General features: G+C 47.2%; 1 protein-coding gene across 1 annotated transcript; it reads right to left on the reverse strand.

The window, feature by feature from the left end:
• Positions 1 to 11875: 11875 nt before the first annotated feature.
• Positions 11876 to 12634, reverse strand: LOC142651527 (olfactory receptor 6M1-like). The gene has a single exon (XM_075826406.1). The coding sequence runs from the start codon at positions 12632 to 12634 to the stop codon at positions 11876 to 11878; it is 759 nt and encodes a 252-aa protein (XP_075682521.1).
• Between the last annotated feature and the right edge of the window lie 464 nt (positions 12635 to 13098).

Here is a 13098-nt window from a genome sequence, read left to right on the forward strand (position 1 = left end):
ATGAAGAAATACACCACAAAATCTATCACCCTGTTTCTCCTGTTTTTACAAATACCCACATTGTGGCCCTAATGCGTTGCCTGGACATACGGCAGGGCTCAAAAGGAAGGGAGCACTCAGAGGCTTTCAGGACTCATATTTTGCTTGAATTTTTTTTTAGGTCCCACTGTACATTTGGAGAGGCTTTGAGCTGCCAGAATGATAGAAACTCCCCATAAACAACCCCATTTAGAAAACTAGACCCCTTAAGGTATTTATCTAGGGGTATAGTAAGTATTTTGACCCCACAGTGTTTTGCTAAATTGAATGCAAAGCAGGTGAAAAAAAATTAAACTTCACTTTTTTCATAAAATTATCAGTTTGAAGATCGATTTCTTTGTAAAGCGAACATGAAAATGAAGAAACACATCACAAAATCTATCACCCTGTTTCTCGTGTTTTCAAAAATACTCCCATTGTTGCCCCAATCTGCTTATTAGATGTGTAGCTGGGTCAAAAAGAGAGGGAGCACCCTTTGGCTTTCAGGGCACAATTGAATACATTTTAGGCCCCATATCATGCATTCATAGGCATTGAGCTTCCTAAACAAAAAAAAAAAAAACACGCAGAAATGACCCCATTTTAAAAACGAAACCCATAAAGGTATTCATCTGGTGGTGTAGTGAGCATGCAGACCAAAAATTTTTTAAAGGAAAAAATAAGTGGTATTATTTCAGACACTATGGGTATATAATGTTTTCTTCAAATTCCTATTACGTTTCCAGATAAAATACAGGAGACGTGGTAGAAGGTTATTTTGTTAGAAATATGCCAGATTAATAAATTTGTGCGGCATACAAAAGAGAAGTGAAGCCGCAGTGAAGTGATGCATGTCTTGCTGAAGAAGCAGTTGTCCCGCATCTGTACCATTAAGATGTCATTGTGGACAGAATTCTGTCCTAATATAAAATTAGTCAGAGAGGAAAAAATAAACTGTACTGGAGTAACGGGCAATATCTTCAAACAAATGGAGGAAAATATATCCAACTATGTTGCAAACTCCAGTCTGTTCACTAGATAGAAGAACGCCTGCAGGGCTGACATGACAAGCTTTTTTTTTCTCAGTAACTGCTTGTACAACGTCACCATCAATCCTTATATGAGGGACGAACGTGCCAAATGACACGGTACACCATAACAGGCCCCTGCCTGGCAAGGTAGGAACCGCTATGTGCACAAAACAACCAATCACCTACAGAATATATAAAGGGGCAGTGTCCAAAACCATCTATTTGAACAGTAAAGGAACACTAATCCCCAAAATGATGTCAGTATTTGCAGAAGAACTGTAACAATGCCCATGGTGTACTGATAAGGAACAGCTCGATTATTAGAGATCCTCCAAAAAAAATATATATATATCATTCCCATATCACGGTACAGAATTAGGAATGTAACAGCTGTATGTGACAGGACATAGTCATAAGAAAAAGGAAATACATCCTCAATTTATTCTTGTAATCATTGCTAAAATGCACGACTTCCACTAATTCAGTGGTGGCTTAGGCCGCAGGTGTTGGATTTATCTACTAATAAATGCAATGCCCACATTTATTTATTTTTTCTTTCAAGAACACTTGTGGGGGTCCATGTTCTGAATAGACAGATATGGGCTCCTGCACATGACCTGCCTAAGTAGAGTCGTGTGTTAACCTTAGACCATACTATCCCACCACCCCCACTTTAGTAAAGACACATGACACCGAGGTTGGATGTGAAATGGCCACAGCAGCCGTTTATTAATTTCACAGTTTTATAAAAACAATTTAAATCCGAAACATTCGGATAACTAGTTAGGAATCCACCAGAGAATTCCTCCTAATAATTCACATGACCCAACATGGGTCAGAATCGTAAAGTCCTTGAAGCCCCTTCAGATATTCCTTTTTTAAGAACACACCGAATTAGCCATCTGCAAACCACCAATTACCTCCAGCCGTAAACCAGCTCGGAAGCACCGTTCACCTCTGCAGATGGCTCCAACCACTAGAAGTCCACTTCAAGGGGATAACACCCGATGAAGCCCTCAAGTGATATACCGACCACTAGAAGTCCACTTCAAAGGGATAACACCCGATGAAGCCTTCAAGTGATATACCTTCTACCAGAAGACCACTTCAAAGGGATAACACCCGATGAAGTCTTCAACCATGTACCTTTTTTGGGGGACGCATACCCCCGATGCGACCCCCCCACCATTTTGTACTGACTGGCCTCAAGGACTCCCCCCGCCACAGCGAAACAGGCCTTGACCACCTTAAGCCTGTGAGTTCCTCCACACCACCACCGCCCTTTCTATGCCTTCTGCTATCGCCAAGCTCCAAAGATCAATGCCAACCTCGGTCAGATGAACCCCGTCACTCCTCCAGAAATTCCCCACTCCTGACTCCAAATCCCTATGCCTCACGCTAATGCCCCCGTTTTTTGCCACAAACCGGGACACCGCCCGATTAACTTTAATGCGAGCCTTATTGACTCTCTCCACAGATCTAGCTAACCGCCAATGCTTTCTTGGGACTATGTCCGACCACACTATCACCAACTTGGGATAAGATACCCACAAACACAACATATCATGTTTGATATCCCGCACCAACTCACGAAAGGGGCGGACTCCTAGGTCATTCCCACCCACGTGCAACACTAAGACCTCCGGAACCCTATCAAGCCGAGCATATGTCTGGAATTCCGCCAACACCCTGCTCCACGACATACCTCTAAAACCCAGCCAATGCACAACCGCATCCTGTCACGGAATGCGCAACTGGCGACCATCCGGGCGAACGTCCGCCCTCAAAGCCCCCCAGTGCACGTAAGAATGACCCATCAACCACACCAAACACGGAGGCGAATCTGAAACGGAAAAAACAATTAGGCACCACCATATAACATTTGTAAAGCGTTAACAACAAAAATCATAACATATGGGGGCGGACATAGGACTTAAACCTGTTGGACTCCCAACGACCAATACGCCTCACCCCCTCATCATCCAACCCCCAGCGCCCCGCTTCTGTTGCTGCGCCAATCCTGAAGGAATGAGATGAATATGAGCCTGCCGCAACACCAACCGCCGTCAAACATTTTTTAAATACAGCTCCAAACTGAAACCTGGACAAAAACGACCCGTCCACATGACGTAACAAAGGCAAATCTGGAGACCCCCTGTTTGGCGTAAAACCCCGCATGCACTCTACTGGGCACATAACCGACCCCGGGAGGGCGAACAAAACTATCAGTTTACCCTTCCCTACTTGGTCAGTTTTTGACCGACGCAACCATACCTCCAGCCGATCTGCGAATAGGCTCACCTCCCCAGATCTCAGCCCCCCTGCCTGTTTGGTACTTGGCGACACCAACTCACCTATTCTAAATGCCCCAAAGAACGCTAACGAAAAAGCCAACCGAAACAAATCCATTTCGTCTGAAGAACGACAGACCGATGCTAATGAACCGCCCAACGAGCTAAGCAAAGCAAACGACACAGGCCTTCTACTATCCGCCTCCACCCTACCTCGGCGCAACCCCTTCAAAGCCTGCGATACCAGAAATTCCTTCGATACATCCTGAAAGCCCCGCAACTTAAACCCAAACGCCACCGCAGATATGAACCGGTTCACCTTCGCCACTGAAAACCCCGCCTCCCAGGCGTCCCCTAACCAGTACAAAAGTGCCACCAACCTGTCTCTATCCGTATTGACGTCACCCAACTCTCTTACCCACTCCTCCCACTGCCTCCAACAAGCAGCATAAGCACTCCACGTCGTGCGCGCCAAAGACCTTTGTAACAGCTGTTCTACGGGACCGATACCAGATCCCAAAGATGCTCCGGACAAGCCAAACCGAGACGTTCCGCTCCCGGTGCCAATTGCCGAAACCGGTCCCACTGCGAGCGAGAAAGAGCATCAGCGATACAATTCCGTACACCCGGGACATGCACCGCCACCACCCACGCGTTCAACGACAAACACACCAACACTAAATGTCGCAACAATTGAACTACCGGAGGAGAAGACGCCGTGATGTTATTAATGGCAAGCACCACCCCCATGTTGTCACAGTAAAAACGGACCTTCTTATCCCTGAGCCTGTCCCCCCAAATGGTAGCCGCCACCACGATGGGAAACAGCTCGAGCAGGGCCAGATTCCGCGTGAGTCCACTGGACACCCAGCTAGCCGGCCATTGACCTGCGCACCACGGACCTCCCCCGTAAGCTCCAAAACCGCCCGCCCCAGCCGCATCCGTAAAAATATCCAAATCACTCGTATCCTGCGCTGGGGCCATCCAAAGCGAGCGACCATTGTACTGGCCCAAGAAGTCATCCCAAACCTGAAGATCAGCTCGGTGCTCCTCCTTGAGCCGCACAAAATGATGCGGCGCACGCACTCCCGCCGTTGCCGCCGCCAACCTCCTAGCAAACACCCTCCCCATCGGCATAATCCGGCAGGCGAAATTCAACTTCCCCAGCAGCGACTGAAGCTCCCGCAGCGTCATTTTCTTCATTCTACAAGCCCGCCGAACCTCCAGCCTCAAAGCACCCAACTTATCCGCCGGGAGACGACACTCCATTGCCACCGAGTCTATTTCGATTCCCAAAAAACAAATCGTCGCTACCGGGCCCTCCGTTTTTTCTGGCGCCAAAGGAATCCCAAAATCCCTCGCCACCTTCTGTAGTGCATGAAGCAAATTACCGCAAACCGGCGAACACCCCGGGCCAACGCACAAAAAATCATCTAAGTAATGGATCAACGAGTCGACCCCGGATACTCCCCTCGTTACCCACTCCACGAAGCTACTAAACGCCTCAAAGTATGCACAAGAAAGGGAACACCCCATCGGAAGGCACCGATCCACGTAAAAAGCCCCATCCCAAAAACAACCCAACAGCCGTTGGCTTTCTGGATGAACCGGCAACAACCTGAACGCCGCCTCGATGTCGGTTTTTGCTAGCAGCGCACCTGGACCCGCAGCCCGCACTAACCCCATCGCCTTATCGAATGAGGTATAAACTACGGAGCACAACTCGTGATCAATCCCGTCATTTACCGACGAACCCTTGGGATACGATAAATGTTGAATCAAACGAAATTTCCCGGGCTCGCGTTTAGGGACAATACCCAACGGGGACACAACTAAATCTTTTACCGGCGACTCAACAAACGGCCCCGACATGCGGCCCAACGAAACTTCTTTTAACAACTTTTCCGGCACAACTTTTGCATGCAAGTAAGCCGATTTTAAATTCCTCCGCGTAACCAGAACCTCATAAGGAGGCGGAGGAATAACAAAACCAACCCGAAACCCTTCGTAAAGCAACTTAGCCGCCGCCCTATCCGGATACTCATTTAGATAAGGGGCCATCTTTTCCACCCTCACCGGCGACACCCCCTTGACCAGCCGCGGCGGGCTGGTTCCCTGACCTCTTTTTCCGCAGACATTTTGTCGCCCCGTGTGATGCACCATTACACTCGGAACACACGTGCTTGAACTTGCACGTGGCCCCGAACTTGCACTGACCTTCATTAAATTGCCAGCAAAACCCCGCCTTTCCCCCGCCGCTTTGTCCAACCTGACTAGACTGGCCTCCCTGGCCGGCGCTCCCGGGAAAGGACTGCCTAACCGGAGCCGTAACCCGTAACCAGAGAGCAATATCCTTCTGGTCCCACCGAATCGCCGGCCGAACCGCCTTCCGCTGACGGAATTGCTCATCGTATCGCAGCCACGCCTGACCCCCATACGCCCTATGAGCCTCCCCAATAGCATCAAAATAACAAAACAACGCCGAACAATTTTCCGGCGCCTTTTCCCCTATCACACTAGCCAATATGGCGAACGCCTGCGACCAATTAACGAACGTCTGCGGGATAAGCCTATACCGCCGCCGTTCCTCCTCGTCCTTTTTACTCTCGTCCCGCTTGCTCTTATCCAAATTAAATTTAGCGAGCGGCAAGAGAGAAAAAATCTCAACATATTCGTCCTTCCAGATCCGCTCGCGCACCTCCTGCTTTAAATGCGCCCCCAACGGACCTTCAAAACAAACGTACACCTCCCCCCGAGCACGATCATCAATACGCACTCGATCGCCGTCCTTTTGTGCCTCGGTCTGTACCGACACCGCGACCGCCTCTCTAACCGCCGTCACGGGCCGCGCCTGTAACGATCCCACGTCCCTGGGGCCTTCCCAAACTACCGCAGGGGACACTTCCGTGACTACCGGCGCCGCGGCCCTATCTAGGCGCCCAACCAGCTCCCGTAAGCAACCCACTAAGTCCACCAGACCCGCTCCGTCGCGTCCGCCCGCGCCACTACCGGCCACCGATGCAATGCTAGCAGCCCCCCCGCCGACACCCGACATAAAAATCGCTGGATAAGACAATGATGGAGTTATACACTCACCGGGCTGCACAGGCGCTGTGTTCCCGTCAGCCGGACCATCCTGACATCGACGATACACGTCCAGTTCACCTTCCTCCAGCTCTTCTCTCGCCGACGACTGTCCATCCCAACGACATCTTCGGAACGGGGATGAAGACGCGCTGACCGATGGGCCGGCAACCTGCCGCCCGACCGCCGGGACCCAGACTTCCGACCGGACCTGTTGCCTCGACGTCGCTGCAGATCTAGGCGTCCGTCTAGACGATCCTGACGAAGCCTGCCCCCTGGCCGGAACATCACCAGGCGGGGCGGCCGTACCTTGTCCTCCAGATCTTCCATCTGATGGGGGAGGGGTGACAGGGAGCCCAGCCTGCGACTCCCTGCTTACCGCCGGACCCCGTCGCGGCCTGGGATTCCTGCCAGGACGCAGGGCCTGGGAAGGGGCGGTCCTCCCAGCTGCCTGGCCTGCAGCGTCCGGGATCGGGCTCCCTCTGCGACGCCTTGTCCGCGGGACTGCCTCCGGACTGAGGCGCTCTGGAGGTCGGGACCGCCGAGAAGGACGGGTCGACCCGGCCTGAGTCGCCGTCACGCCCGGCAACGCTCTCTGCCTGCTCTGCGCAGGAGCGGTTGTTGCCGGCTCCCCCCCCGCCGCCATAGCCATGCTTGTAAGGGGGCCGGGGGAGGGGAGCCTGTCCCCTGCAACAGACCCCGAACGCCAGGCCTGACGTGGCGACACGGCGTCCGGGATCCTCGTTATTGCAGCCACGGTCTCCTCTAGCCATCCGGGACCGTGGTGCACAGCAGCGGCACGCAGCAGCTCCAACATCAATGCCTCTGCCATGCTGAGTAGAGCGGGCAACGGGGAGCTTACTTTTTTCCCGTGTTACTCCTCCCGCTGCTTCCAGGCTCAATGCCGGAAAACAGCTCAGTAACGGCCCCCGTCCCCCTTAACTCCTCCCCGTCCCCCCTCCAACTCCCTCCAACTCTCCCTCACCTAATTAACCCTTTCCCTACCAGGACGGTCATGTCGGCTTCCCTTAATCCCTGCAGGCTGCGTCCAGCCTCTTCTATAAACCGTATTCATTTGTGAGTGATCATGTCCAGGATTTAATTGTCCAAGAAATGTATAAAAAAATCAAAAAGGGGAAAATTCCTTTTACAGTCTGAATAAATACACTTTACTACCTCCGCATGAGAATCCCTCCCTCCCTTGGAAAGCCCGTAAACTAAACAAAAAATATTAATAAATTAAATTGACTCCCTAAAATGAATCCCCCACCCCACCCTTTTTGGTGATCTTGGATTTGAAGGGTATATGGAGCATCCCTCCTCCTTCCATGTTTACTACACACATGGCATCTCTTTTGGGGGTATTCCTTATTCTCAGTGGCAGGGACGGGTTGAAGGAAGTGGCGCTCAGTGAGTCTTTTGAGTTCCTCTGACTCAAAGGATTCTCCAGGTGTAGGGGAGTCAAACAGGAGGCGCTCTATAATGTTCTTCTGATATTGGAGGAAACTGAGAGTTCCCTGGGTTTTGTAGAGCACATAGCTGTTATAAGTAGCCATCAGGATGAGGTAGATCGCTACCTTTTTATACCAGGCCCTAGTTTTGCGCTTGACCAGGTCCGGTTGTAGGACCTGGTCAGATAGATCAACTCCCCTCATGAACTTATTATAGTCCACCACGCAGACCGGTTTCCTCAGAGGTAGCTCCCCTTTCCCTCACTGCCACTGTGGTGTCTTCATGCACGGTGGTCAGCATGTACACCTCCCTTTTATCACTCCATTTGACAGCGAGCAACTGGTCTCTTGCAAATGAGAGTGTAGCACCCCTTTCTATTCGCCTGGACACCAGTTGTTGAGGGAAGCCGACTCTATTTTTGCGGACCGTCCCACAGGCCCCTGTATTAGCAGCATGGAGGGACTTATAGAGGGGAACACTGGTGTAGTAATTGTCGGTGTACACATGGTACCCTTTCTGTAGGAATGGCACCATGAGTTCCTAGACAATTTTCCCACTAATGCCAACATCCTCTGGGCATCCTGGGGATTAAGGTGGCGGTCCCTGCCTTCATATATAAAAAAGGCACAGGTGTAGCCCGTTGTGCTCTTGCACACCTTATAAAGCTTCACACCGTATCGGGTTCTTTTGGAGGGGATGTATTGGCGAAACGATAGACAGCGCTTGAAGGACATAAGGAACTCATCTACCGCTATTTTTTGGCCTGGGGTGTATAAATTTACAAATGACTCAGATAGGAGAGAGATGAGGGGTCTCAACTTGTTGAGGCAATCATGGCCTGGGTCACTTCTTGGGGGGATTTGGGAGTTGTCTAAGAAGTGCATGAAACGCATTATAGTCTCTTAGCAAGTTCGGGCCATGACGGCAGCAAATACAGTGGTGCTGTGGATAGCGCTGGTAGCCCAGTAGGAGCTGATAGAAGTTTTTTTTTTACTAACCCCATGTTTAGGGTAATTCCCACAAAAAATGTAATCTCACAGACGGTTGTGGGGATCCATCCTCTGGCATAGTAAGACCTTGGATTTTGGGTGGCAAATTGGCTGGCGTATAAACTTGTCTGCTGGACAATTAGTTCCAGGACCTGATCGCCTATAAACAAATTAACCCCTTAAAGACACGGCCAATTTTTGCCTTGAGGACAGAACAATTTTTTTATATTTCCCTCTTTGCATCCCAACGCTCATAACTCTTTTATTTTTTTTGTACGACGTAGTTTTAGGCGACTTTGTTTTTTGTGGGACGAGTTGTACTTTATGTAGGTACCATTTTTTGGTACAAATACATTATGGTTTAATTTCTATAAATTTTCATTTGGCGAAAATGCAGCAGCAGTTTTAATATTTTTTTTTTTTTACACCATACACCGATCATCATAAATAATGTTATACATTTGTTGTACAGGTTGTTACGGTCGTGGCGATAACAAATATGTCTATATTATTTCATGTTTTGGGACTTATTTTTTTCAAAAATTTTAGTTATTATAAAAAAATGTGTGTTTCTGTGTATTTTGTTTACTTTTTATTTATTCATTTATCATTAATTTTTTTACATTTATTTAACTTTTTTTTTTTTTTATCCCATAAAGGGATTTATTATTTTGATTTTGATTTTGTAACTGTAATGTACTGGCATAGATCTATATGCTAGTACATTAGCCTGTGTACTGATTGTACACAGGCAGTTGTTAGGACAGACCTCAGTATGCCCTAACAACAGGAAATATGTTCAGACAGCCCTGGGGTCTTTCAATGGACCCTGGGCTGACTGGCCATACAAGTTGTGGGCTTTGATCATGTCACAGTTATCTTCTGTGACGCGATCAAAGTGCAGTTCCCTCTCCTTGAACGCCACGATCAGCTTTCATCGCGGCATTCAAAGGGTTAATGGCGGAGAGAATATGTTTCTCTTCTCTCCGCTGTCAGAACGGGGCCGTGGCTGTGTATTACAGCCGTTGCCCCGCTCTCAATCGCGCGCACAGACGGCTGTCAAACAGGATGAGAATGCACGTCCTAATGCGCCAAGTACTCGCCGCTCAGGACGAGCATTCTCGTCCTGTGTCTGCAACCAGTTAAAAGAATTATAGGAGGTAAAATTTGCAACATCAGTGTTGATGCCTGGAGTCGCTATAAATGGTGGAATTTGGGGGAGAAAGAAACTGCAGGATCCCACATTGCGGGAGGGAATGCATTACTAGGCCCTGTTCCTGACCCTTCACCGGTGACAGCTGCGTCCGCCAGCATAGGGCTGGGGGGTCCAGTTGCAGAAGGAGAACTTGTGTCGCTTTCTGAGCCAAGTTCTGCTTCTGACGCAGTATTCGTACCACTGCCGGAACTGCTAGAGCACAGCATGGTGTACGCCTGCTCTGCAGTGAACACTCTGCGGCTTCTGCGATTAATTTTTTTGCTACACTAAACTAAGAAATGAAATTATTGGATGTGGGGGGCACGATCGGTCTAGCAAATCGTTTTTTTTAATCTCCTCTCACATGGTGAGAGGAGATAAAAAAACTAATTTACATTCACACATACCTTGAAACGGAGTTGAATACCGGCGATCGTCGGTATGGGGACCGCAAACAGTGGTCCCCAGTCACTGCTCCAAGTAGATGAGAGCGGGGGATGAGAGCAGGGAGCTAACCCTCCCCCCGGCGGCACTACTTTATTCTGAAGCAACGCCGTAAAAAGGCAATTGCATCGGAATAAAGCCCGTTAGTGACCGCCGTAAAAACACTATGGGGCGGTCACTAACGGGTTAAGTAAAAAATCTGAGACAAACCACTATCTATTTTCAAAATGCACAGGAAGTATTCTGAAAGCAACTATGTATGCAAATGGAGAAAATAAGATGATGTCATTCAAAGTCTGACCAAATAAACTGTAAAGTATTTAAAAGTTGCTGAAAGGGGTACTTGCATCTTATAATTTCACGAGATCTGACCCTAGTAATGTTCGAGAACGAAAGGACAGAAGTATTTTGCTTCTTACAGTAGGGGCTCATGCACACGGCCGCATACATGAGCAGTATGTTTAGATGCTAGTACGGAGTTTAAATGTTGTTCAGTGGGCACAGAAAAGCCTTGCCTAAGGATAGCAATTGGAACAGGATCTTATCCACATTACAAAGGGAATTGAAACATAATAAGGGCTAAATTTCTAGGACATAGTCCGATTTTAACAACTCTAATTCAGTTTGGCTAAAAAACTGTTCACACTTCTACGAATAGATTACAACACTTTTTTATATACCAGTCAGATATCCAAAGAGAGATGTATGCGCTAGGTACACCTTCTGGTTAGTGTTACAGGGTACGTCTAAAAGAGATATTGTCATCAAAGCAGAAGCCATAACATAGTGCAGAGGCTATAACATGAACGGGGCTCCTGACCCCCCGTTCCTCCTCAACGCTTGACTGGACATTAGCAGGAGCGGCAAGCGATAATGCGCACTGCCACTCCATGGAAATGACGGAAAGAGCAGAGTACAGTGCTTGGCTGTTTCTGTCAATTCCATAGACATTCAAGCTCCTTCTCACTGCAGAGGTTTCAGTGAGGAGGATCTAGGGGTTTAGTGGAGGTCCCAAGGGTATTATGAGTAAGATCCTGTTGGTTTGAAATGCGTAAGCGTCTTTCCTGGGAATTTTATCTGTTCTTTCTTTTAAATTATATGAAATAAAAAAGTTGTTTTTACTTAGATCTTGTGCCGGACATCAACTCTATATTGTGCACTGTCAACTGAAATCGGCGCAAAATCAACACCCGAGCACAGATCAAATAAAAGCGTGCTGTCTAGGACTGTGTGCATGGTGAGCAAGCCAACTATTTCTCTTTCCCAGCGGTGGGTTCCCCAACAATCAGGCAATAACCACCTATCCTGTGGATAGGTGAAAATTGTCGATTCTTGGAAAACTTCTTTAAATGTTGTACTAAGAAGATGAAATTATTGGAAGTGAGTGAATTTTAAGAATACATTATACACAGCTTCTTTGACATTCTGGTTTCGTAAAGTGTATATGTATGGGTTTATTAAAGGAACTATTATTGTATTCAGAATAGACACTTTCTTGTTAAAGGAAGATCCCTGACTTTGAGTTGGTGAACAATACATAAATATACAACTACCAGATGCGAGGGACACAGCTATAGCATGAGAGGAGCATGTTGTAAAAACCCTTTCTTTCCCTTCAGTGGAATTTATTTTGAATACTGCCATTATGATATTAAAATAAGAGGCTAATGTAACTAACAAAGAAATAAGCACTACAGAAGAAGATGCAAGAACCCACTTGTCAATGTATTCTGTGTTTGTGCAGGAATTTCTTAGGAGAGGTCCAATATCACAGAAAAAGTGGTCAATCTCAGAGGAACAGAACTTGAGTCTCACCACAAGATAACATGGAACACACATTGAGATGAATGAACCAAGCCAGACTCCAACTATAAGCTGAATACATACACGTCTTTTCATAATAGATGTATAATGCAAAGGGAAGCATATTGCTAAGTACCGATCAACAGACATTATACCCAAAAGAAGAAATTCTGCAGCTCCAATACGAAAGTAAATATAAAATTGAGTTAGACAGCAGATCACACATATGGACTTCCTCTGAGTTAAGATGTTGGATACCGTGGTATTAATGAAAAATATATCAATAACAGCTAAATTACAGAGAAAAACATACATTGGACTTTGCATTTTACTGTTAAGCAAAACTGAAATAAGTATAAGAAAATTTCCTGACATTGACATTATATAGGAGAACAATAACAGACAGAAGGCAGGTAAAATGAAATGTAGAGGAGGAGATAAGCCCAGTAGTATAAACTGTTTTACAGTTGTTATGTTTTCCACATGCAGCATTTTCTAATCTTTCGAAAGCAGTAATTATAATATACAGTGTATCTTATCTTAAAATAAATTGTGAATGGAAAAAGAAGAGTAAATTTATTTACTTCTCAGCCCCGATAAATTGTAGCACAACTAGCAGAATAAACATGAAGTATAGATGTTGCAGTGTCATAACAAAGCTTATCATTGTGTCCTCAGATCAACACAGCACAGGGCTCCAGAGACTGTGCACTATTATCAGCAATGTTTTTCAAGGTCAAGGATATGTTCACATCTGCGTCATTATTTCTGTTTTTCTGTTCTGTTCCATC

The sequence above is a fragment of the Rhinoderma darwinii genome, chromosome 1 (genome assembly GCF_050947455.1).
Source record: "Rhinoderma darwinii isolate aRhiDar2 chromosome 1, aRhiDar2.hap1, whole genome shotgun sequence".
NCBI lineage: Eukaryota > Metazoa > Chordata > Amphibia > Anura > Rhinodermatidae > Rhinoderma > Rhinoderma darwinii.